General features: G+C 45.4%; 1 protein-coding gene across 1 annotated transcript; it reads right to left on the reverse strand.

The window, feature by feature from the left end:
* Positions 1–1,017: 1,017 nt before the first annotated feature.
* Positions 1,018–27,399, reverse strand: LOC121533848 (4-trimethylaminobutyraldehyde dehydrogenase). Its single transcript, XM_041840139.2, has 12 exons — positions 27,279–27,399; positions 26,780–26,949; positions 26,181–26,326; positions 22,614–22,743; positions 22,168–22,302; positions 21,678–21,874; positions 20,520–20,660; positions 14,190–14,378; positions 13,441–13,528; positions 2,142–2,283; positions 1,835–1,947; positions 1,018–1,414 (listed from the first exon to the last, which is right to left on the reverse strand). The coding sequence occupies exons 2-12, from the start codon at positions 26,916–26,918 to the stop codon at positions 1,314–1,316; spliced, it is 1,521 nt and encodes a 506-aa protein (XP_041696073.1). The 5' UTR covers positions 26,919–26,949; positions 27,279–27,399; the 3' UTR covers positions 1,018–1,313.
* Positions 27,400–27,422: the final 23 nt, after the last annotated feature.

A 27,422-nucleotide genomic window follows, 5' to 3' on the forward strand; every position in this document is an offset into this window, starting at 1 on the left:
TACCCCCTGCTTGGCCTGCTCTTAGCCTGGTAGATGATCGGTCTGTTTCAGCCAGATCCTGTTGAGCTCATGCCAAACAAGAGGGCATGTCTGCCCTCTTGTGTCTCCTGAGTGGCGCAGTGGTCTAAGGCACTGCATCGCAGTGCTAGCTGTGCCACTAGAGATCCTGGTTCGTAGCCAGCCGTGACCGGGAGACCCATGGGGCAGCGCACAATTGGCCCAGCGTCGTCCAGGATAGGGCAGGGATGTAGCTCAGTTGGTAGAGCATGGAGTTTGCAACGCCAGGGTTGTGGGTTCGATTCCCATGGGGGGCCAGTATATAAAAATAATGTATGCACTCACTAACTGTAAGTCGCTCTGGATAAGAGCATCTGCTAAATGACTAAAATGTAAACATAAAGTACATATAACATCTGAAACCAGGGTATGTACAGTATATCTTGTATATAATAAATTATTATATTTAATGAAATGTTTGTCTGGCTAATATCTATGGAGTCTATTTTACTGGGTTGGTGTCGGTAGGTATTGTCTTAGCTGTATCAAGGTCACTACCTACCTCTTTACCTCAGAAGTGTACGAGCAGGGTAATCATTATTCCATCCAGGTTTCAACTTCACTCACATTACACATCTTAGAATCTGTGGTGAGGTTGTATTGTAAGGTTGTTAGACAACCTCACCACAGCTACTAAGATGTGTAATATGAATTTGAACCCAGCACCTCTGCCTTGCTAGCACACGTGACTGACCTCCCGAAGAGTCTTACCAGTTACGCCACATGAAAAGCTAACTAATCTATGGTGCAAGTGGGGACACAGGCTGAGGAATAAGTTACACACATCCCCATGTGCTACACTTCTGAATGGGGTAGTGGATTTAAATTGGTCCCACTCAGGCCAGTTAAGTACCATTGCTTATATGTGAATTATAATTAGTTGTGAGTTTTTTAATACATTTTATATAATCTTTAAATATCAAACAACTGAAATGGAATACAAAAAATGAGGAGTAGTAGTACTGGGAGTATTACAAACATTTATTCAAAAAGTGAGAGATACATGTGATAGAAAGTGATGGACCATGGGAAACGTTTGAACGGTTCTTCATATTGACTTATTGGCTAGGATCAGAGCACGCTTATTTGCACTTGGTGACATCCTCATACTTGCACATTGTACAGACAAACCAGCCATGTTAGTTACTTGCTGTTATAAACTATCAATAAAAATTATACTTTCCTCAGATGCACAAATACACCAAACGTCTCAAGGACAGTAGTGTATAGGTTCTCCTTGGCACTTAATTGGTAATTTAACAATTAAAGTAATTGTCCACGTCTCCCATCTCCACAACCACAGTCTTCAGCTGGGAGTAGTACTCGATGGTCACCTGGCCGTTCTCCCTGCCAAAACCTGCAGAGAAAGAGAAGAGATCAATGAGAACCATATAGGACACATCCCTCTAATGAGGAATATGTCATGTCTTGTTATCCCTGTCCGTCTTGCATGTCTGCCCTCTTGCTTTCTATTTCTGTTGTTATTCCTTCATTTTGTATTACCATTATGGCACTGTTACAACAAAGTCAGATTATTATTCCTTCATTTCATATTACCGTTATGGCATTGTTACAACATCAGATCTGCTGCCATATTTGAACTGATAATATTTGTGAAAATACTGTTTGTGTCCATTTCAGCCATCTATTTTCCTATTGGTTCCTAAGTAGGGTCCTGACAAACCTTAATTACATTGAATGGGTTATTATTATTTTTTTTATTATTATTATTATTATTATTATTATTATTATTATTATTATTATCATGCCATCCCACCAGACTGCTTGTACCCTCCGAAGGGCACCTCCACAGGGCTGATGTTGTAGTTGTTGATGAAGCAGGTTCCAGCCTGCAGGTTCTCAGCCACCCGGTGGGCCCGGGATATATCCCTACAGGGAGCCAAGAACAGGAAGAGAGACTCAGTGTACTAGACTAGTTAGTGGTTCTAGGTCTCCATCTCAATTTCCGCTATTCCTTGCATCTTATTTCCTCGCCTCCTCAACCTAATTGAAGGAAAAAGGAGAGGATGCAAGGCATAGAGGAAAGATTATTGGAGAAGGTTAAATGTGTATGGGTCTGGTACCTGGTGAAGACTCCAGAGGCCAGGCCGAAGGTAGTGTTGTTGGCCCTCTTCAGCACTTCCTCTTCTGTGTCAAAGGGCATCACTGACATTACAGGCCCAAAGATCTCCTCCTTCACACACGTCATGTCATCTCTGCAGTTGTCTATGTTGGAATACATGGATGTGGAGTTACAGTCAATGTGGAGTTAAATATAAAGTTACATACAAAATGTGGAGTTACAGTCATAGCTCCAAATATAGACTGGACAGTCACTACCAGAGTATGTGAGCAGAGTGGAGCGGTCGAAAATCCCGCTCATCGCTCACGGCGCACCACGTCCTTTCCAACCGCTCCGCTAAAAACCGCTCCTCGCACACAAGAAAAAAAAATGCCGCTCCAAATTCGCTCCGTTCATTAAAATCCCCATTTAACCAACACCCATCTATTTCTGTGACTGCCTGGACCTACCATTTGGTTTTGAAGTATTGAAACCAAACCATATGATTTGAATGAAAAGTATTTTAATAAACATGACTATAAGAAGCGCTCATCTTTTCAAATAGGCTACATGTCATATTAAAGAGCATATAAACACTCTATATAGGTCAGGAGCCAGACGGGTAGCCTAAGAAAATTCATTATTTAGGCTATATTATTAGCCTATTATTTCAAGGCTACAACCTACAAATAAATAAATTGTGAAGCATTTGCAAGTGTGACACACTAGGCTGGCAGGAACATTATGCGCTCAGCATTTAAACAACATTTCATTGTATTAAATCATTATAGTCTAAATTGCGCATATAGGCCGTGACTTACTTACAATTTAATCAAAATGACATGAAAAATGCCTTATTAGGCTCAGTGCCTTCAAATTCACTTTTAGAAACACGAGTTTGGCCAGAGTATGTGGCTTCAGGCTCATGCGATGGTGCCTGGAGAGCAGGCCAGCAGTGGAGAATACCCACTGGCGATGCTAAACACCCTTCACGTCACTCTTGCCAGGCTGGGCAGGGATGCGGAGTTGTTTAAAAAAAAATCAATAGGTAGGCCTAAAGGTTTTTAGGCAAAATAACCCTATCAAAATGGAAAGGTCCTTGAAAGAGGTAATATGTGAGGCCTATTGGGCCAAAATCAATGATAGCCTATTGTATAGACAATAGAACGAAAATGAACAAAACTTTTAAGAGATACTATTTTTTGTTTATAAATACTTTGCTACAATGACACACTTAGCTAGCTACCCACCTTGTTCCTTTCTTTTAGCATGTGTACCATCATGCTTTCGGGATATGTCTTTTCAGATTCCACAATGATTCTTTAGTTGTGGACACTACATCACCACACTCCCTCTCTTGCTCTTGGTCCTCATCTTAGTAAGTCACCTTGATTTTGCACCTGTGTGTTTTATCAGTTTCTTTATGAAAATATTTAGCGAACTCCATGACAGTAGCTAAAGCAAGGGGCTATAGCAGCACAGAAGTAGCCTAGAAATGCATGCTGGGCCGGGCCTGCCCTGAGCTCGTGAAGTGAGCCCTACTGGAGCGGTACTGGAGCGGGCGAGAAGGCCAATGCTCAAGCCTTTGGGAAACTCGCTCCGCGCTCCAGTCAAATTGAGCACGCTCCGCACCTCGTTCCGCTCACATACTCTGGTCACTATACATTGAGTGGATCATATTTGATAATACATCAATCTATGGAACAGTGGTAGATTGGTAAAAACAGGATGTACCACATTAGGGACTAGGCTTGTCACGATACCAACATTTTACAAACGATACGATACCAGGCGATACGATATCAAGTATCACGATACCGAGTGGTGGCCTCGCATCCTGTTCGCCACGGACGCTTGTTCACGTTTTCGAAACGTTCTCCAAAAACCTGTCACTAAAATTCACACTTCTACTCAATAGAACACATTGAATTTATCTTCACACTGTTCAGTGTATAATAGCAGACAGCATAGAATGGCTGCTTTGCTAATATTTGCAAAGGCCTACCTGTGATTTGGCTGTGATCAGTGGAGGCTGCTGAAGGGAGGACAGCTCATAATAATGGCTGGAACGGCGCAAATGGAATGGCATCAAACACCTAGAAACCATGTATTTGATACCATTCCACTAATTCTGCTCCAGCCATTACCACGAGCCCGTCCTCCCCAATTATGGTGCCACCAACCTCCTGTGATTTCATGCATAATGATCGGCATGTTATTGTGTCAGTATGGGGAAAACACTGCATGAAACCTTCTTTACTCTTCAGTTAACACAGACACTCTCCTTCCCTCACATGCTCTCTCCCTCTCCCTCACTCTCATAAAGACACACACACACACCACTCTCTCTCCCACAAACACACACTACTCCCTCCCACAAACACACACTACTCCCAACTTTTAAAACGTTAGGCACAAAACATAATTTAAGGAGCAGCAGAAATAAATCGACTTTTGATATAGTTTAGGCTTACATTAGGCCTATATGAATCTTACCTTTTGAAGCACATCTCATGAGTAGCATACCCTTTCCTTTCTTCCTGTGCCAACACATTTGCCTAGACCTACTGTGAAGTTACCAGATTGTTAGCTAGCTAGGTGAAATGGAACAACGTTGTTTGTTATCAAACCAATAATTAGCCACCAGATTAGTTTAAAATGGCTCGCGACATGGTTTGTGAAATTATATAAAACGCGCCCGAATCCCGATAGAAAGAAAAAAAGGCATCTGCGGTAATATTGGTCATATTCTTTTTACCGTTTAGGCTTGAGACGAGAGGTTTTCTTTGCTGTAAAGCTGCAAGCATGCCTGTCGTGAAGCGGTATTTTCCCTCTCAGACACTTAGAGGCTGCATGACAGTGAACATGCAAAGTCTACTCAGACTGGTCCGTGCTCTCTGTTATAACAGGCGATGAAATCATACAATGTATCAACATTGCTGCTTTGCGAGCTGCTCCAATGTAACAAATGTACAAATCTAACAACAGAAGACTCATCAGGGTCTGGGTCTGCATCCCCATCATGGTTAAATTATATATATTTTTTAACTGACGGAGGAATAGACGCGTGTGAAGAGCGGACGGAGAAAAGCAGGTGAGTGAGGGCTGGTAGCAGTGTTGCCAACTCCCCAGTAAGGAAATTAGCTATTGGCTGTCCTAAAAGTCGCTCAATGACGCCATCGCCTAATTTGCATAATTGGCCATGTGCATGTAATTGTGATGGACGCTGTAGGAGAGGAATAAGGTTGTGGGAGAGACAAAAAGTGAGTAAAAAACACCCTAAATATGTTTAGAACTACAAATGAACTTTCTTCTGTCGATTCTATGATCAAGATGTGGTTGTCCCACTGGCTATCCTAAGTTGAATGCACCAATTTGTAAGTCGCTCTGGATAAGAGCGTCTGCTAAATGACTTAAATGTAAATGTTAAATATATTCTTGTTTTTTTTTATGTCACAATTCCTACCCTCCTCCTTTATCCGGGCTTGGGACTGGCAAAAATGACCCAAAAGACACTTTGGCGGAGCAACTTAATTTTTTTTTTTTATATATACTTTTATTATTATATATTTTTTTTAGTTGAGTTTTGTTAAATTTGGTTTGGTTTTTAACCTTATGTTCCACTTAGGAGCCTACAACAAGTCACAGTAAAACATGAGCATTTTTAACCATAACATTAAAAAAAAAAAATTGTATACAATCTACATTAACAATCTAAATGGACCAAAAAGAGACAATAGAAAAAACTGTCAATGGCAATGTGAGAAAATGATGGTAACTAGTCTGGCCCTAATTCAGGTTAATTGTATTTTTTTACCAGACCCCCCTCCACACACACACAGGCTGTGCTGGCTCACAGAAAGAGTGGGTCATCGTCATTTTGGTGTCACGGTTTCGGCCGAGGCTGCCTCTCCTCCTTGTTCGGGCAGGCTTCGGCGCTCGTCGTCTCCGGAATTCTAGCTGCCACCGATAGATGTTTCATGTTCGTTTGCTTTTGTCTGTTTGTGTCACACCTGTTTCTGTTTTACGTAATTAGTGTCCTATAAGTTTCTCGTTGTGTTTGTCATGTGTTGTGTATGATTGTTTTTCGTCAGTGTTGTGTTTGCTCGGTTGAGCATAGGTTCTCCACTGCGCTGGAGCATAGTTGCACTTGTTCGTGCACCACTTCGTTTGTCGCACCTGTTTGTGCGCATTTGCCTTTTCGCCTTGTGCGTAATTTAGCTGTTGGGCTTAGTTGTCCTGTTGCCTGTGTTGGGCCAGAAATACAGCATTTTGGAACCTACAGTCGGCGTCCTGCATTTGATTTCCTACACTACACCTACACACGCCCTGACAGAATCATACACCAGTCATGGAATCAGCAGGAGCCGAAGCAGCCCAGACAAGACTGGAAGCCCAGGTTCGGGACCAGCAAGAGCAACTCCTGCAGATGGGGAACGCCCTGCAGGAGGTGATTACCACACTCCGAGGCTGGGGTTCGCCTCCACCACCGCCCGCCCTGCCAGCACCATCGGCCAGCCCGGCCATTCCAGCGCCGGAACCTCGAGGAGTCCGACTATCTCTCCCGAGGGCTTACGACGGGACAGCGGCTGGGTGTCAAGGATTCCTGCTCCAGGTAGAGCTATACCTGGCCACCGTGCACCCGGCACCTTCAGGGCATGAGAGCGTGTCCGCCTGATCTCCTGCCTGGCCGGAAAGCGTTGGAGTGGGCCAACGCGGAGTGGAGGAAGATCGACGCCACGACCATCACGTACACCGAGTTCTCCCGCCGCTTTAGGGCGGTGTTTGACCATCCCCGGAGGGAAAAGCGGCGGGGGAGCGTCTGGTCTTCCTCCGACAGGGGAAGAGAAGTGCCCAGGAATTCGCGCTCGAATTCCGTACTCTGGCGGCAGATGCAGGGTGGAATGATCGGGCCCTCATCGATCTATACCGATGCAGCCTACGTGAGGACGTCCGTCGGGAGCTGGCGTGCAGGGACACCAGTCTCACTTTCGACCAGCTGGTGGATATGTCCATCAGGCTGGATAACCTGCTGGCTACCCGCGGGACGTCTTGCGGAGGGTCCGTCCATTCCACCCTCCAGCGCCTCCGAGCCTTGTCCCATGGAGCTCGGGGCGCTGGCGCTAGAGAGAGGAGGGGTCGGCAGGCTAGGGGGTCCATCCACTGCACCAACTGTGGTCGGGGAGGACACACCGCGGCTAGGTGCTGGGGATGGCCTCCTAGGGGAGATGACGACAGGCCCCGCACTGGGGATTCCTTCCAGGTGAGTAGGCGCCCCACTCACCCAGAGCTCTCTGTTGCCCATTTCTGTATGCCTGTATGTTTTCCACAGGTAGCACCTCATGCCCAGCATAAGGCGCTGGTAGATTCAGGCGCAGCTGGGAATTTTATTGATAAAAAGTTTTGTTTAGCGTTAGGGATTCCCCTCATTCCTGTTGATGTTCCTTTTCCCGTTCACGCCCTAGATAGTCGTCCGTTGGGTACGGGCTTGATCAGGGAGGTCACGGCGCCACTTAGGATGTGTGCGCAGGGGGATCATCAGGAGATGATTCAGCTGTTCCTGATTGACTCTCCTGCGTATCCGGTGGTGCTGGGCATGCCCTGGTTGAGTACCCATAACCCAGTGATTTCGTGGCAGGAGAGGGCTCTGATGGAGTGGTCTGCTCAGTGTGTGGGTAGATGTTTGGGTGTTTCCGTAAGGGGCTACCTCGGTGGAGAGTCCAAACCAGGTGCCCGCATTGCACATTCCACCTGAGTATGGGGATTTGGCTATCGCGTTTAGTAAGGCGAGGGCGACGCGGTTGCCACCCCATAGGCAGGGGGATTGTGCGATAAACCTTCAGGCAGGAGCTGCGCTCCCACGGAGTCATGTGTATCCTCTGTCTCAGGAGGAGAAGAAAGCTATGGAGATTTACATAGACGAATCGCTGAGACAAGGATACATACGGCCGTCCACTTCCCCCGCGTCCTCGAGTTTCTTTTTCGTGAAGAAGAAGGATGGTGGTTTGCGTCCGTGCATCGATTACCGTGGTCTCAATCAGATTACGGTGAAGTATAGTTATCCACTCCCGCTGATTGCGACCATGACTGAGTCGTTGCATGGGGCGCGTTTCTTCACGAAATTAGATCTCAGGAGCGCGTACAACTTGGTGCGCATCAAGAAGGATGATGAATGGAAAACAGCCTTTAGTACCACCTCGGGCCATTACGAGTATCTAGTCATGCCATACGGGTTGATGAATGCTCCATCGGTTTTCCAATCATTTGTGGATGAGATCTTCAGGGACATGCAGGGACTGGGAGTCGTTGTGTACATAGATGACATTCTCGTGTACTCACCTACCCGTGTCGAGCATGTGGCCCTGGTGCGCAGAGTGTTGCGGAGGCTGGTGGAGCACGACCTGTATGTGAAGGCAGAGAAGTGTCTGTTTTTCCAGGAGTCGATCTCCTTTTTGGGGTATCAGTTGTCAGCGTCAGGGGTGAAGATGGAGGTAGACCGAAGGCGTCGGCCGTGCGTAATTGGCAAACACCAACCACTGTGAAAGAGGTGCAGCAGTTTTTGGGGTTTGCGAATTACTACCGGAGGTTTATCCGGGGTTTTGGGCAAGTGGCAGCTCCCATCACGTCTCTCTTGAAGGGGGGTCCGGTGCGCCTGCAGTGGTCAGTCGAGGCGGACAGGGCGTTTGGGAGGCTGAAGGACCTGTTTACCTCGGCCCCGGTGCTGGCGCATCCGGATCCCTCTTTACCATTTCAGGTAGAGGTGGACGCGTCTGAGGCCGGTATTGGCGCCGTGCTTTCACAACGGTCAGGCGCGCCACCTAAACTCCGCCCCTGTGCCTTCTATTCCAAGAAGCTCAGCCCGGCGGAGCGAAATTATGACATAGGGGACAGGGAGCTGTTAGCTGTGGTACAGGCCCTTAAGGTGTGGAGGCACTGGCTTGAGGGGGCTCAACACCCTTTCCTCATTTTGACGGACCACCGTAACCTGGAGTACATCCGGGCAGCGAGGAGGCTGAACCCTCGGCAGGCTAGATGGAGTATGTTTTTGACCCGTTTCTCTTTTAAGATCACCTACATCCCTGGGTCACAAACGGGAAGGCAGATGCGCTGTCTCGGCTGTATGACGGGGAGGAGAGGTTCGTGGAGCCCACTCCCATACTGCCGGAGTCGTGTCTAGTGGCACCGGTGGTGTGGGAGCTCGATTCTGAGCTCGAGCGGGCATTACGCACCGACCCTAGTCCACCACAATGCCCGGAGGGTCGGAAGTATGTTCCGCTCGAGTGTCGGGATCGATTGATCTATTGGGCTCACACGTCACCCTCCTCTGGACACCCGGGTATCGGCCGGACAGTGCACTGTCTTAGTGCCAAATATTGGTGGCCCACGTTGGCCAGGGATGTGAGGGTTTATGTTTCCTCCTGCTCGGTGTGCGCCCAGTGTAAGGCGCCTAGACATCTGCCTAGGGGGTAAGTTACTGCCCCTGCCCGTTCCACAACGACCATGGTCCCACCTCTCGGTGGATTTTATAACTGACCTTCCTCTCTCCCAAGGGAATACTACCATCCTGGTCGTTGTGGACCGGTTCTCTAAGGCCTGTCGTTTGCTCCCCATGCCGGGTCTTCCTACGGCCCTGCAAACTGCCGAGGCACTGTTTACCCATGTGTTCCGGCACTACGGGGTGCCCGAGGACATTGTGGCTGATCGGGGTCCCCAATTCACCTCCAGGGTCTGGAGAGCGTTTATGGAGCGGTTGGGGGTCTCGGTGAGCCTCACCTCGGGCTACCACCCGGAGAGCAATGGGCAGGTGGAACAACGTAAACCAGGATGTGGGTAGGTTTCTCAGAACATACTGCCAGGACCGGCCGGAGGAGTGGTCAAGGTACGTTCCCTGGGCCGAGATGGCCCAGAATTCCCTACGCCATTCCTCCACGAACCTAACCCCATTTCAATGTGTGTTAGGTTACCAGCCGGTTCTGGCACCCTGGCAGCAGAGCCAGATCGAGGCTCCTGCGGTGGATGAGTGGGCGCGGCGCTCGGAGGAGACTTGGAACGCTGCACACGTCCACCTGCAGCGGGCCCTCCGACGTCAGAAGGCGAGCGCTGATCTCCACCGCAGTGAGGCACCGGGTGTACGCACCTGGTGATCGAGTCTGGCTCTCTACCAGAAACCTGCTCCTCCGCCTGCCCTGTCGGAAACTGGGTCGGGCGGTTTGTAGGGCCATTTAAAGTCCTGAGGAGGTTGAACGAGGTTTGTTATAGATTACAGCTTCCTGTGGAGTATAAGTGTATTAACCCCTCGTTCCATGTGTCCCTTCTCAGGCCGGGTGGTAGCGGGCCCACTCCAAGAAGATGAGATCTTGGAGACTCCTCCGCCCCCGTTGGACATCGAGGGGGCACCGGCGTACTCCGTGAGATCCATCTTGGATTCGAGACGTCGGATGGGGGGTCTCCAGTATCTAGTGGAGTGGGAGGGTACGGTCCGGAGGAGCGGTGCTGGGTGCCGAGGAGAGACGTGTTGGACCCGTCGCTCCTGACGGAGTTCCATCGGAGGCGTCCGGCGCGCCCTGCGCCGCGTCCCCCTGGCCGTCCCCGAGGCCGAGTCGGCGCGCGTCTGGAGCCGCGCGCTCAAGGGGGGTACTGTCACGGTTTCGGCCGAGGCTGCCTCTCCTCCTTGTTCGGGCAGGCTTCGGCGCTCGTCGTCTCCGGAATTCTAGCTGCCACCGATAGATGTTTCATGTTCGTTTGCTTTTGTCTGTTTGTGTCACACCTGTTTCTGTTTTACGTAATTAGTGTCCTATAAGTTTCTCGTTGTGTTTGTCATGTGTTGTGTATGATTGTTTTTCGTCAGTGTTGTGTTTGCTCGGTTGAGCATAGGTTCTCCACTGCGCTGGAGCATAGTTGCACTTGTTCGTGCACCACTTCGTTTGTCGCACCTGTTTGTGCGCATTTGCCTTTTCGCCTTGTGCGTAATTTAGCTGTTGGGCTTAGTTGTCCTGTTGCCTGTGTTGGGCCAGAAATACAGCATTTTGGAACCTACAGTCGGCGTCCTGCATTTGATTTCCTACACTACACCTACACACGCCCTGACATTTGGTCAAGTCTCTCTATGGCAGGTTCAGCAACTGAGGGAGCTGACTTAAATGAGTAAGCAGCTGATGTGCCAAAAAGCTGCAAAACATTATCAGGCAGCTGGTGCTCATAGCAAGCCTTACCAGACAGCTTCAGTCCATATCGAATGTACAGGATGGAGTTAAGGGTCTGCAAGGACATCCGATTTCTAAGTTTGCTTTATACCACACTCATCTGGCTGAATACTCTCTCGACTTCAGCATTCGAGTGTGGCAAGGACAACACAGACACAACAGCCATGGCAAGTTCTTGAAAGGGGTTGATATCAGCTGCATCCCTGAACTTCCAAATCTCACTCCAGTAGCCCAGTGTGTTTTTTGTCTCATTCCATTTACTAAGATGTATGGCACGCCATTGCTGGACAATCTTGTCTATCTCTGCAGGGGAGTAGCCAAGGAGCTTGGCTGTTTTTTCTATTTCTCCAGGGCTCTTATTGTGCTTTAGAGTTTCCTCCACATTGAAAAATGACATGTACTGCAATGCTTCGATGTTGTCCGGCAGTCTCACCCTCAACTCATTAGTGAGGGAGATGGTGAAGGCTACACACTGCTTTCGGACATTGTTTTCATCCTCAGGCGCAAGGTGGAGCTCAGCTGCCTTTGCCTCAAAAAGGTAACCAAGGTACGGTTTGGGAATGATGTATCCATCTATTGGCCCTTTAAGTACATCAACATTTGCCAGTGGATTCAGCACCCTGCTGCTCACAGACTTGATCAGGCTAACCAAGCTGTCAAGTAGCTTAAGAGGATCTACTTGCTCTCCCTCAAAAGCCTTGATGCCCAACTGTACCTCACCCAGCACTGACTTCAAAAAAGTCAGATACAATATGTTTTGAGGATCACTGTACATGGATATAAAACCTCAGCCATGTAGCAGTGTTCACTGGACTTGGTGACTGCGAAATGCAGCCTAAGCTCCTCCCACTGGTCCAAAATGCATGAAACCGCGGGTTCAATGGAGAGCCAACGTGTGGCAAACACCTTGGTTATCTGTAAAGGTTTCTCCCCAACGTTGATGGTCTCATATATGGCCTTGTAGGCCTCCCTGCGCTTTGGAGACACTGAAAACCAGTTATAAGTCTCTCGTACCAAGTACTCCACACTACGGGGGATGGTGTCATTGGAAGCATGACTTACAGCAAGCTGCAGAGAGTGGCACACACAGCGAATAAGAACCAGATCTTTGAGGCCATACTCCGCCTTCAGCACTTTATGGACCCCATTGTTAATTTGGAATCTCCTCCCTGCAACTCAACAAGCCCCAGAAATGTTGATACAATTGTCTGCTTGGTGTCACTAAAGTACCTTATCACAACCGCCAGGTACTTAGAAACACTTACATCCGTGGACTCATCGAGGAGGAGGCTGAAACACTGGTCAGCCACATCTGCGACCAACTTTTTCAGAAAGTATGGTGCTAGAACACCATTAATCATTTCTGTGCACTTTGTCCTGTGCATTTTGAAGTGGGTAACAGCAGTGGAGTCTGAGAAAGCAGCTATACATGCTTCTCCAATGTGATCACATGCCAGCATGGAACAGTGTTCAGTGATAGCTAATGACATGGTGGCCTCAGCCTTTTTTGCAGTTTTTGAAAATGTGTCGCTAGAGGGGTCTGAATCCTCGCTAAATATAGTGACAAAGTCGCTAAGTTGGCAACACTGGATGCGGCTGGCTGGTTTCAGCTGCCACACGTGATATGCGCATGAAAGGGAAGTGGATATTATTGGACCTGCGCATACAAGAGACTAGTGGCTGTTGCTTAGATTCAACTGAAATTATAAACAAAACTGACATTTTATAACAGGCGCCCTTCCGAAAAAAGATTGCAGTCAGTATGCTGAAAATACTACGTCCAAAAGAAGTTTTTTTTTACTGCGGTAATTGTGCAGTGTAACTGCAGTTAAGAGTGCAGTATAACTGCAGTTCAACTGCAGTACGCTGCAGTTATTCTGCAATCACTCTGTCCAAAATACCACAGTCGACTGCAGTTACTGCACTTTTGTTTTGTAAGGGCACCAGCAGTTTCTTTAGATCTGTAGGGCTGAAAAAGTCGATAGTATCATATGAAACGGTACTACAGTATTCTAAAATGTTGGTATCATAAGTATCATGACGTTTTGGTACCGGTATACCGTGCAACACTATTAGGGAGTATGACAATTGGTGTAATTATGATTAAACCAGACTCACCCAGGACACAGGGAGACATGTAGTAACCTCCTTTCAGTTTGGGGTCAATCGGGGTAAATGCATCCCCTCCACAAAGTACCTTTGCTCCCTAAAGGAACAGACAGACAGTCATAGAGAGAGAGACAGACAGACAGAGAGAGAGACAGAGAGAGAGAGAGAGACAGACAGACACACACACAGAGAGAGAGAGAGACATAGAGAGCGAGAGAGACACACACAGAGAGAGAGACACACACACACACAGAGAGAGCGAGAGACACACACAGAGAGAGAGACACACACATACACACACACAGAGAGAGAGCAAGAGAAAGAGAGAGAAACAGACACACACAGAGAGAGAGAGAGAGAGAGAGAGAGAGAGAGAGAGAGAGAGAGAGAGATTTGTATTAGGCAAAGGCAGAAAAGCTGAAGTAGTAGAAAAATCGGACAAAAAAATAAACATTGCAGATCACAACATGATGATTTGGGTTAGGTGCAAATTTGGGTTAGGTACAAAATTCAGACAAACAGTAGACTGAAGGCTGGAATAGACATACACCTAAGGTACCCACTGTCCTGGATGAGGCAGATGTTCAAACAGCAGGGCTGTGTTCAGTAGGAAGAAAACATTGTGAAACAGCGAGGGACTACCGGAACTTGTCTAAGTTGTCTAAGCTGGACACTTGTTCCATTGCATTGCATTTTGCTTCAGTGTACCCTACCGAACACGACCCAGGCTGCACATTAATTTACTGATACCTCCTTACCTCTTTCTTGGCCTGGCTGACGAAGCCCAGCACCTTGTCCAGGTGTTGCCTGGTGATCAGGGCTCCCATGCGGGTGTCCTCCAGGAGAGGGTCCCCTACTTGGATGGCCTTGGTCCTCTTAACCACCTCCTCCAGGAACTCAGGCATGATCTCCCTCTGCACGTACACCCGCGTCCCGTTACAGCACACCTAAACAGGGAGACCATAGGTAGGTGGTTGGTCAAGAAAGTTGCATTTCAACTGCTGTTAACATGATAGTAAGACAATAGAGTTCAACTCAATAGAAACCAAGAGTGGGAGAAGATACATTATCACAAGTTTAAAGGGTAAAGAAAGCCAAGCTTAACATATGCTTGAATCAAGGTCAGAAACAATATCCATGCATGGAGAAGGTAATACAGTCATACTGTATTACTGTACATACTACATCAGGGATGGGCAACTAGCAGCCCGCGCGCGGGCATCAATAAAACATGTTTTTGGAACTCAGTCGGGACTCAACTTATGTGGAGAGTTAGAATAGTAGCATACACAAGGTGCAATTTAGAAATTTGGTTGTGCATCAGCAGTTTCTCGTTATGTCAGTCACTAACCATGTTTCCATCCAGTTTTTATACGAGTAAAATCACTGTATAAAAATAAAATCATGACAGCTGTCATGGAAACGGGTAGTTTCAGTACAATTTTATAAATGCTGACAGATTAATTTGTTCGTACTATCTTTTTGTGTCGTTAAAATTAGTTATGCGAGAAATGGTGGTGAAAACGCCTTTATATGTGCAAATATTGATATAATAAGCATTATATCGAAGTAAACTTGGAGTCACGCAATGATATGGTGTGTGGTCCTCCCACTATGACTCGAGAAACCATGCAGTTTATTAGGCTACAGATGAAATAAATTAGGATGGCTTTCACTTCAGCAGTAATAAATTCATGAACTTCTTTGAGGAAAAGATCATGACCATTAGAAAGCAAATTACGGACTCCTCTTTGAATCTGCGTATTCCTCCAGGGCTTAGCTGTCCTGGATCTGCACAGCTCTGCGAGGGCCTGGGATCGGGAGAGACACTTAAGTGTTTTAGTACTATATCTCTTGACACAATGATGAAAATAATCATGGCCTCTAAACCTTCAAGCTGCATACTGGATCCTATTCCTACTAAACTGCTGAAGGAGCTGCTTCCTGTGCTTGGCCCTCCTATGTTGAACATAATAAACAGCTCTCTATCCACCGGATGTGTACCAAACTCACTAAAAGTGGCAGTGATAAAGCCTCTTTTGAAAAAGCCAAACCTTGACCCGGAAAATATAAAAAACTATCGGCCTATATCGAATCTTCCATTCCTCTCAAAAAATTTAGAAAAAGCTGTTGCGCAGCAACTTCACTGCCTTTCTGAAGACAAACAATGTATACGAAATGCTTCAGTCTGGTTTTAGACCCCATCATAGCACTGAGACTGCACTTGTGAAGGTGGTAAATGACCTTTTAATGGCGTCAGACCGAGGCTCTGCATCTGTCCTCGTGCTACTAGACCTTAGTGCTGCCTTTGACACCATCGATCACCACATTCTTTTGGAGAGACTGGAAACCCAAATTGGTCTACACGGACAAGTTCTGGCCTGGTTTAGATCTTACCTGTCGGAAAGATATCAGTTTGTCTCTGTGAATGGTCTGTCCTCCGACAAATCAACTGTACATTTCGGTGTTCCTCAAGGTTCCGTTTTAGGACCACTATTGTTTTCACTATATATTTTACCTCTTGGGGATGTTATTTGAAAACATAATGTTAACTTTCACTGCTATGCGGATGACACACAGCTGTACATTTCAATGAAACATGGTGAAGCCCCAAAATTGCCCTCGCTAGAAGCCTGTGTTTCAGACATAAGGAAGTGGATGGCTGAAAACTTTCTACTTTTAAACTCGGACAAAACAGAGATGCTTGTTCTAGGTCCCAAGAAACAAAGAGATCTTCTGTTAAATCTGACAATTCATCTTGATGGTTGTAAAGTCGTCTCAAATAAAACTGTGAAGGACCTCGGCGTTACTCTTGACCCTGATCTCTCTTTTGACGAACATATCAAGACTGTTTCAAGGACAGCTTTTTTCCATCTACGTAACATTGCAAAAATCAGAAATGTTCTGTCCAAAAATGATGCAGAAAAATTAATCCATGCATTTGTTACTTCTAGGTTAGACTACTGCAATGCTCTACTTTCCGGCTACCCGGATAAAGCACTAAATAAACTTCAGTTAGTGCTAAATACGGCTGCTAGAATCCTGACTAGAACCAAGAAATTTGATCATATTACTCCAGTGCTAGCTTCCCTACACTGGCTTCCTGTTAAGGCAAGGGCTGATTTCAAGGTTTTACTGTTAACCTATAAAGCGTTACATGGGCTTGCTCCTACCTATCTTTCCGAGTTGGTCCTGCCGTACATACCAATACGTACGCTACGGTCACAAGACGCAGGCCTCCTAATTGTCCCTAGAATTTCTAAGCAAACAGCGGGAGGCAGGGCTTTCTCCTATAGATCTCCATTTTTATGGAACAGTCTGCCTACCCATGTGAGAGACGCAGACTCGGTCTCAACCTTTAAGTCTTTACTGAAGACTTATCTCTTCAGTAGGTCATATGATTGAGTGTAGTCTGGCCCAGGAGTGTGAAGGTGAACGGAAAGGCTCTGGAGCAACGAACAGCCCTTGCTGTCTCTGCCAGGCCGGTTCCCCTCTCTCCACCGGGGTTCTCTGCCTCTAACCCTGTTACAGGGGCTGAGTCACTGGCTTGCTGGTGCTCTTTCATGCCGTCCCTAGGAGGGGTGCGTCACTTGAGTGGGTTGAGTTACTGACGTGATCTTCCTGTCTGGGTTGGCGCCCCCCTTGGTTTGTGCTGTGGTGGAGACCTCTGTGGGCTATACTCGGCCTTGTCTCAGGATTGTAAGTTGGTGGTTGAGGATATCCCTCTAGTGGTGCGGGGGCTGTGCTTTGGCAGAGTGGGTGGGGTTATATCCTTCCTGTTTGGCCCTGTCCGGGGGTTTCTTCGGATGGGGCCACAGTGTCTCCGGACCGCTCCTGTCTCAGCCTCCAGTATTTATGCTGCAGTAGTTTATGTGTCGGGGGCTGGGGTTAGTTGGTTATACCTGGAGTACTTCTCCTGTCTTATCCAGTGTCCTGTGTGAATTTAAGTATGCTCTCTCTAATTCTCTCGTTCTCTCTTTCTCTCTGAGAACCTGAGCCCTAGGACCATACGTCAGGACTACCGGGCATGCTGACACCTTGCTGTCCCCAGTCCGCCTGGCCTTGCTGCTATTCCAGTTTCAACTGTTCTGCCTGCGGTTACGAAACCCCTACCTGTCCCAGACCTGCTGTTTTCAACTCTTAATGATCGGCTATGAAAAGCCAACTGAGAGACCTGAGCCCTAGGACCATACGTCGGGACTACCGGCCGTGGTGACTCCTTGCTGTCCCCAGTCCGCCTGGCCTTGCTGCTATTCCAGTTTCAACTGTTCTGCCTGCGGTTATGGAACCCCTACCTGTCCCAGACCTGCTGTTTTCAACTCTTAATGATCGGCTATGAAAAGCCAACTGAGATTTATTCCTGATTATTATTTGACCATGCTTGTCACTTATGAACATTTTTGAACATCTTGGCATGGTTCTGTTATAATCTCCACCCGGCACAGCCAGAAGAGGACTGGCCACCCCTCACAGCCTGGTTCCTCTCTAGGTTTCTTCCTAGGTTTTGGCCTTTCTAGGGAGTTTTTCCTAGCCACCGTGCTTCTACACCTGCATTACTAGCTGTTTGGGGTTTTAGGCTGGGTTTCTGTACAGCACTTCGAGATATTAGCTGATGTACGAAGGGCTATATAAAATAAAATTGATTGATTGATTGATTGTGCGCTTCTACAAATGTATCTTTCTGCACTTCACTCACAATGCCCACAACACTGATGCTGCGGTCTCAAATCAAATCAAATGTTATTTACCACATGCGCCGAATACAATGCTTACTTACAGTGGGGAAAAAAGTATTTAGTCAGCCACTAATTGTGCAAGTTCTCCCACTTAAAAAGATGAGAGAGGCCTGTAATTTTCATCATAGGTACACGTCAACTATGACAGACAAATTGAGAAAAAAAATCCAGAAAATCACATTGTAGGATTTTTAATGAATTTATTTGCAAATTATGGTGGAAAATAAGTATTTGGTCACCTACAAACAAGCAAGATTTCTGGCTCTCACAGACCTGTAACTTCTTCTTTAAGAGGCTCCTCTGTCCTCCACTCGTTACCTGTATTAATGGCACCTGTTTGAACTTGTTATCAGTATAAAAGACACCTGTCCACAACCTCAAACAGTCACACTCCAAACTACACTATGGCCAAGACCAAAGCGCTGTCAAAGGACACCAGAAATAAAATTGTAGACCTGCACCAGGCTGGGAAGACTGAATCTGCAATAGGTAAGCAGCTTGGTTTGAAGAAATCAACTGTGGGAGCAATTATTAGGAAATGGAAGACATACAAGACCACTGATAATCTCCCTCGATCTGGGGCTCCACGCAAGATCTCACACCGTGGGGTCAAAATGATCACAAGAACGGTGAGCAAAGATCCCAGAACCACACGGGGGGACCTAGTGAATGACCTGCAGAGAGCTGGGACCAAAGTAACAAAGCCTACCATCAGTAACACACTACGCCGCCAGGGACTCAAATCCTGCAGTGCCAGACGCGTCCCCCTGCTTAAGCCAGTACATGTCCAGGCCCGTCTGAAGTTTGCTAGAGTGCATTTGGATGATCCAGAAGAGGATTGGGAGAATGTCATATGGTCAGATGAAACCAAAATATAACTTTTTGGTAAAAGCTCAACTCGTCGTGTTTGGAGGACAAAGAATGCTGAGTTGCATCCAAAGAACACCATACCTACTGTGAAGCATGGGGGAGGAAACATCATGCTTTGGGGCTGTTTTTCTGCAAAGGGACCAGGACGACTGATCCGTGTAAAGGAAAGAATGAATGGGGCCATGTATCGTGAGATTTTGAGTAGAAACCTCCTTCCATCAGCAAGGGCATTGAAGATGAAACGTGGCTGGGTCTTTCAGCATGACAATGATCCCAAACACACCGCCCGGGCAACGAAGGAGTGGCTTCGTAAGAAGCATTTCAAGGTCCTGAAGTGGCCTAGCCAGTCTCCAGATCTCAACCCCATAGTAAATCTTTGGAGGGAGTTGAAAGTCCGTGTTGCCCAGCGACAGCCCCAAAACAACACTGCTCTAGAGGAGATATGCATGGAGGAATGGGCCAAAATACCAGCAACAGTGTGTGAAAACCTTGTGAAGACTTACAGAAAACGTTTGACCTGTGTCATTGCCAACAAAGGGTATATAACAAAGTATTGAGAAACTTTTGTTATTGACCAAATACTTATTTTCCACCATAATTTGCAAATAAATTCATAAAAAATCCTACAATGTGATTTTCTGGATAATTTTTTTTCTCATTTTGTCTGTCATAGTTGACGTGTACCTATGATGACAATTACAGGCCTCTCTCATCTTTTTAAGTGGGAGAACTTGCACAATTGGTGGCTGACTAAATACTTTTTTCCCCCACTGTACAAGCCCTTAACCAACAATGCAGTTTTAAGAAAAATAAGTGTTAAGTAAAAAATAGATAAGTAAAAAATAAAAATAACAAATTGGCACTGGCACAAGGTAGTTATTTGCATAGACATAATAAATAATTCTTATTTCTATGGTTCCTTGTGTAATTAGCTACCAGCTATTAAACAAAACGGCAGAAAGACTTTGAAAATAGCAGATTTTTTTGTTGTTGCTATATATCACAGTTTTCAATTCGCACATCTATTTTTAGCCGCATATGCATGTAAAATGGTCGCACCGTAGAGCCCTGAAATTCACTCAGAGACAATAAAGAAGCATAATCTCCACCTCCGTGTAAAGAAATTCTGCAACCAACCACAGCGCACACAAATCACAGTGCCCACAGGAGGCGGGACAGACAGCAGACTGTCAAACCAGCAGTGGCCTGTCCTATCAATAGATCGCTAGAAGATGCACATCATTCATTCTAGCGGGGGGAGAGGGCTTGGCTTACTTTTTTTTCTGACTAGCGAATTGAAAAGTAGCGTAGTTAATTTAAGTGGAAACAGTAGCCGGCTGAAAATGAGTGTGTAATCGGCTGTTTAGCCGACTGCTGGCGCTACTGGAAAACACTGTATATCAATACAGGCAATGGTATTAGGCCATTAAGTAAGAAGTCAGTCAGCATTGAAAGTAAGAAGTCGGTTAGCATTGAGCTCACCTCTCCCTGAGTCAGGAAGTTAGCCATGAGCGCCCCCCTCACTGCGTTCTCCAGCTCACAGTCCTTAAAGATGATGAGGGGTGATTTCCCTCCCAGCTCCAGAGTCACCTGCTTCACCGTCTTCGCAGACATCTCCATGATCTGAAAGGAAGAGAGAACATGATAGGAAGAAAGGTCCAATTAGCCAATGAGAGCTGAGATGACTGAATACTGATCAATAATAGTGTTAAAAGGTATGGCCATGGGAATAGTACTTCCCAAATGAGTGTTTCATGAACAAGTCTTGTCTGACAGATGTTTTAGACAATTGCAGCACTACACTGCCTCCTACTGACCAATATTATATATAGTACAATAAATAACTACCTCTAGCTGGCAGTGTTGTCCATAACATTGATCGTGGTGATTGTCAAAGAATATGAGTCACAAATCAAATACCATTTTCTTTATCACATGCACCGAATACAACAGGTGTAGACATTTTACATTTACATTTTAGTCATTTAGCAGACGCTCTTATCCAGAGCGACTTACAGTTAGTAGACCTTACCTTGAATTGCTTACTTACAAGCCCTTAACCAACAATGCAGTTTTAAGAAAATAAATATTTACAAAATAAACAAAAGTTTGAAAAAGTAACACAATTAAATAACAATAACGAGGCTATATACAGGAGGTATCCGTACCGAGTCAATGTGCAGGGGTACAGCTTTGTTGAGGTAATATGTACATGTAGGTAGGGGTAAAGTGACTGCATAGATAATAAACAGTGAGTAGCAGCAATGCAAATAGTCCGGGTAGCCATTTGATTCATTGTTCAGCAGTCTTATCATTGATGAACAGAGAAGCAATTCAGGTTTCTCAAGTAAATCTCGTTATCAATACACCCAGAGAGGTCAATTACTGGCAGTGAGTTGCAGTGAGACTGTGAGATTATGAACATGGAGGGAATTGAAGACTTGCCATGACAAGAATTTAGGGTTGTATTCATTAGAGCACACAGTGGCAAAATCTTTTGCAACGGCAAACTAAAACGAGCATTTCTTATTGGACTAGTTCAGGTAGTCCCTCCCTGTTTCAGTCCATTTTCTTATGTTTGGTGCCTAATGACTACGACCTTGGTAAACACCCAATAAAGTATTTTGTTTCAGTCTGTACCTTCTTCCCAGTGGGGACACTGCCAGTGAAGGACACCTTAGCCACGCCGGGGTGATTACAGAGCAGGGTGCCAGTCTCCGCCCCACCCTGCACCACGTTGAAGAGCCCATCAGGTACCCCAGCCTCTTTGTAGATCTCAGCCAGAATCACGGCGGTCACAGGGGTGAAAGGAGAAGGCTTGAACACCATGGCGTTACCTGGGGAGCAAGAGAGACACAGCAGGAAAAAAAATAATACTTAGTTTCACTCGCAGTACAATCTGTTTCTAAAAGACATTCAGAGACACCTGTCCAAAATCTACTATTCCTCTTCGTATGCATGGTTAATTCGAATTTCCATTAAGAAGATTAACGGATACATTCATTATACTAAATAATGAAATATGTATTGATTAGTTTTAAGTTATCTAATCATAACTGAAATGTGAAGCAAAAAAACATTCCACAGTGTGATGGTAATGCATGAATGCTGGAGGTCATGGTAAACGTACCACAGGCCAGGGCAGGAGCAGACTTCCAACAGGCGATCTGGAAGGGGTAGTTCCAGGCCCCGATGCCCACACATACCCCCAGGGCCTCCCGTCTGGTGTAAGCAAAGGATCCTCTGGGCAGTTGGATGTGCTGGCCTGAGGTAAATGAATGGTAAACTGTAACATTGCTATGAGTGCTATTGCAAATATATTGTAGTGTGATTCATTATTAGGGTGCAACAAAATTGTCTATGTGTTATGCATAATTCGGTATAAGCTAAAAACCTGTCACTAAGCCCATAAGCATAAAAGACAAAGAAAAGTGAAGCATACGTCATTTAAAGAGAAGATAATAATTGGGCCTATAATAATACAATGTGTATGTGTTTGAGAACCACAATAGCATATGATGGTACTGGGTCAAAATAATTTTGTTTATACATGTCTTCTACAGAGTGTGTTCCCACCTGCCAGTGTTCCAGCAATGCCAGCGTAGTACTCTAAGGCCTGCCAGGAAACATCAATGTCCACCTGGGCCTCTGTGATAGACTTCCCATTGTTGATCACCTCCAACTTGGCAATGTTGTCTCTTCTCTCCTGTTAACAGCATTGGGAATAGATGAATAGATTGGGAATAGTGGTCGTTTGTAGCTAAGTTGGTAGAGCAATGCGCTTATAACGCCAGGGTAGTGGGTTTGATTCCCAGGATCACCCATTTTTGAATAAAAGCGTCTGCTAAATGACATATATTATTAGTATATTATTATTATAGATCAGTGTGTTCGCAATACAAAGAGTTGTGGGTGCAAACCTATACTGTATGTAACCTATTGAGGGCCATTTAAGAAAACAAGGGAAAGTAATGTTGAAAGAACTGAATCGTAATGCTACAGAGAGGATCAAATAAAGAAATACGAGGAGATAAAATAACATGTAATAGTGTTTCAATGTGCTTATTCACATGAGGCCACAGACAGTGGTCATGAAATGTACAAAGTTTGATATTGTGCACACTGTAAACCCCAAGGCATTTTCTACTCAAATACAGTGGGGGAAAAAAGTATTTAGTCAGCCACCAATTGTGCAAGTTCTCCCACTTAAAAAGATGAGAGAGGCCTGTAATTTTCATCATAGGTACACGTCAACTATGACAGACAAATCGAGAGAAAAAAAATCCAGAAAATCACATCGAAGGATTTTTTATGAATTTATTTGCAAATTATGGTGGAAAATAAGTATTTGGTCACCTACAAACAAGCAAGATTTCTGGCTCTCACAGACCTGTAACTTCTTCTTTAAGAGGCTCCTCTGTCCTCCACTCGTTACCTGTATTAATGGCACCTGTTTGAACTTGTTATCAGTATAAAAGACACCTGTCCACAACCTCAAACAGTTCCACTCCAAACTCCACTATGGCCAAGACCAAAGAGCTGTCAAAGGACACCAGAAACAAAATTGTAGACCTGCACCAGGCTGGGAAGACTGAATCTGCAATAGGTAAGCAGCTTGGTTTGAAGAAATCAACTGTGGGAGCAATTATTAGGAAATGGAAGACATACAAGACCACTGATAATCTCCCTCGATCTGGGGCTCCCCGCAAGATCTCACCCCGTGGGGTCAAAATGATCACAAGAAGGGTGAGCAAAAATCCCAGAACCACACGGGGGGACCTAGTGAATGACCTGCAGAGAGCTGGGACCAAAGTAACAAAGCCTACCATCAGTAACACACTACGCCGCCAGGGACTCAAATCCTGCAGTGCCAGATGTGTCCCCCTGCTTAAGCCAGTACATGTCCAGGCCCGTCTGAAGTTTGCTAGAGTGCATTTGGATGATCCAGAAGAGGATTGGGAGTTTGTCATATGGTCAGATGAAACCAAAATAGAACTTTTTGGTAAAAACTCAACTCGTCGTGTTTGGAGGACAAAGAATGCTGAGTTGCATCCAAAGAACACCATACCTACTGTGAAGCATGGGGGTGGAAACATCATGCTTTGGGGCTGTTTTTCTGCAAAGGGACCAGGACGACTGATCTGTGTAAAGGAAAGAATGAATGGGGCCATGTATCGTGAGATTTTGAGTAGAAACCTCCTTCCATCAGCAAGGGCATTGAAGATGAAACGTGGCTGGGTCTTTCAGCATGACAATGATCCCAAACACACCGCCCGGGCAACGAAGGAGTGGCTTCGTAAGAAGCATTTCAAGGTCCTGGAGTGGCCTAGCCAGTCTCCAGATCTCAACCCCATAGAAAATCTTTGGAGGGAGTTGAAAGTCTGTGTTGCCCAGCGACAGCCCCAAAACATCACTGTTCTAGAGGAGATCTGCATGGAGGAATGGGCCAAAATACCAGCAACAGTGTGTGAAAACCTTGTGAAGACTTACAGAAAACGTTTGACCTGTGTCATTGCCAACAAAGGGTATATAACAATGTATTGAGAAACTTTAGTTTATTGGTGGACTTATTTTCCACCATAATTTGGAAATAAATTCATTAAAAATCCTACAATGTGATTTTCTGGATTTTGTTTTTCTCATTTTGTCTGTCATAGTTGACGTGTACCTATGATGAAAATTACAGGCCTCTCTCATCTTTTTAAGTGGGAGAACTTGCACAATTGGTGGCTGACTAAATACAGTCATGGATGGTAACTCTACAATTCCTCGAAAAGGCAAAGCACTTTTGTCACGCTCGCTTACAGACGGGACGGACCAAGGCGCAGCGTGATATGCGTACATGTTTATTAAATATCAAACACAACGACAAACAAAACGAAACGTGAAGTCCAAGGCAGCACAACATACCTTAACACGGAACAAGATCCCACAACCCACTAGTGCCAATAGGCTACCTAAGTATGGTCCCCAATCAGAGACAACGAGCGACAGCTGCCTCTGATTGGGAACCACACCGGCCAACATAGATCTAGACGATCTAGATCTAAACCTAGAAAATACAACATCAAACATACCACACAGAAAATACACACCCTGACTCAACAAATACGAGTCCCCAGAGTCAGGGCGTGACAACTTTGGGAAATTATATTGGAGGTGTGGCTTAGTAGGGGTATTACAAAATTGTTTCAAGCTGACAACTGAAATCTGGACCCCATACAGGGTCACAGTGACTATCAGTTTGAGTAATGACTATAAAATCACTTTAAGTAACTGTACTCATATATTAAGTGCAACGGGTTTCTTCAAAGGTTTTACAGTGTACTATGCCTGTGCAGTTAATAAATAACTAGGATTGCACATTCACAACCATGTTCATAAGACTCCTGAACATCTAATCCCCCCCCCCTCCCTTTACGCTGCTGCTACTCTCTGTTTATTATCTATGCATATTCACACTTTAATAACTCTACCTACATGTACATATTACCTCAATTACCTCGACTAACCGGTGCCCCCGCACATTGACTCGGTACCGGTACCCCCTGCATATAGCCTCGCTAGTGTTATTTTTACTGCTGCTCTTTAATTATTTGTTACTTTTATTTCGTATTATTTTATATTGTATTTTTTAGTGATTTTTTGGGGGTATTCTTTCTTAAAACTGATTTGTTGGTTAAGGGCTTGTAAGTAAGCATTTCACTGTAAAGCCTACACCTGTTGTATTCGGCGCATGTGACAAATTTGATTTGATTTGTAACATTTTCAAAACTTTCCTGGCACTGTTCCCGGAAACCTTTAAAGGAACTTCAGTTCCCCACTAATATTTGGGATGATGTGTCACAACAAGGTTGTTCAAATCAGCAATTTATGTCCTGCAATCACTTGCAAAGACTCCTTGGTACTGAGTTAACACAACTCGACACAAAGGGCCTCAGATTCATTAAATGTGACTTCACACCACTGCTGTACACTGTAAAGAGGTATGGAATGTAATGCATTCAGGAAATGTCCTTGAAATTATTTAAAGAGAAATATAATTTCTCTGTTCAGTAGCTTATAATCTAATTCTAACAGCAATGTTATGCAAGCATTATGCAGCATTCTGCTCAGATGACATGTCTCATGAAAATGTCTCACCCTGATGATGCGAGCAGCCTCCAGCATGACTCGGGCCCTCTCCATGCCTGTCATCTTACTCCACTTTAGGTAGGCAGCATGCGCACTCTGGATGGCCTGGTCCACCTCCTCTTTCCCACATGGAAACATGTCACATAGCTTCCGACCTGCAGACACCAGAGGAAAAATACAAATAAACACCTCATGACCATAAACATCTAACTGGCAAACAGAATCCATGGGATTCTTGGGGGGCATATTGTAAATTGGTCAGTGAACTCTTGCCGACCCCAAAGAGTGAGGTAATAATACTCCAATGGAAACTAAACAACATACAAGGTCAGTGAACCTTGACCCTTACATTCCAGACACTGGTCAACTAGGACATCTATGTCTGGTCAACTGTGCACTGAGATACCTGTTTACTACAACACTAACACAGTAATGTATTGAAAAACATTCAATACATCTGAGATATAGGCCTACAGCTCTATTACATCAGAAAGCCTACTAGTAAAATCACTTCACTGTTAGTCCACACCTGTTGTTTACGAAGCATGTGACGAATAACATTTGATTTGATTTAGTAAACGGTATAATGTATGTAGTATGCTACAAACCAGTTGCAGGTTCGTGGACGGGCTCCGCGTTTTTCCCATCCTTGGGTTTAACTCTGCACCCGCCCCAGAAATTTAGGTGGTCTGTCACCACGACCTGTCCCGTGGAGGCACCGGGCATAGACTCTAGAAGCTGGGCCATGTTCGATTGTGTCCAACTGCGTGTGAATCACCTGTAGGACCCAAATAAAATAGGAGTGATCAGACTGCAACAGTTTTAATATGCAAGCGTTTCGGCAGTTTCAGGCAAACCATAGCGCATTGGCATAATATTTAGCTAGCTAAATATGTATCTACGTGCATGTACTTTTACTAATTTAGTTAGCATGCATGCATATTTGCAGAAGAAAACGTCCTCCAGACAGCCAGCAACACTATAAACACATCCCTACACAATGCAGCAAAAACGCATGCTACAGGCCTAGCCTAGAAGCGAGCTAAACCGAATCATTCTGCATATTTACTCAAAATTACACTGCTTTAATAATTTGACTGTTCCTACCGTCGTCTGTTCAGTAAATCGAAGCTTTCGCCCTGATTTGGATTTGACGTTTTATTGATCAGACGCACTTCGCCCCTCGTAAACAGTGACTGTGTGGAAATACTGTATGACCGCAGGTCAAATTTTCAGCAATTGCACAATATG

This window comes from Coregonus clupeaformis, chromosome 20 (genome assembly GCF_020615455.1).
Source record: "Coregonus clupeaformis isolate EN_2021a chromosome 20, ASM2061545v1, whole genome shotgun sequence".
Classification (NCBI taxonomy): Eukaryota; Metazoa; Chordata; class Actinopteri; order Salmoniformes; family Salmonidae; genus Coregonus; species Coregonus clupeaformis.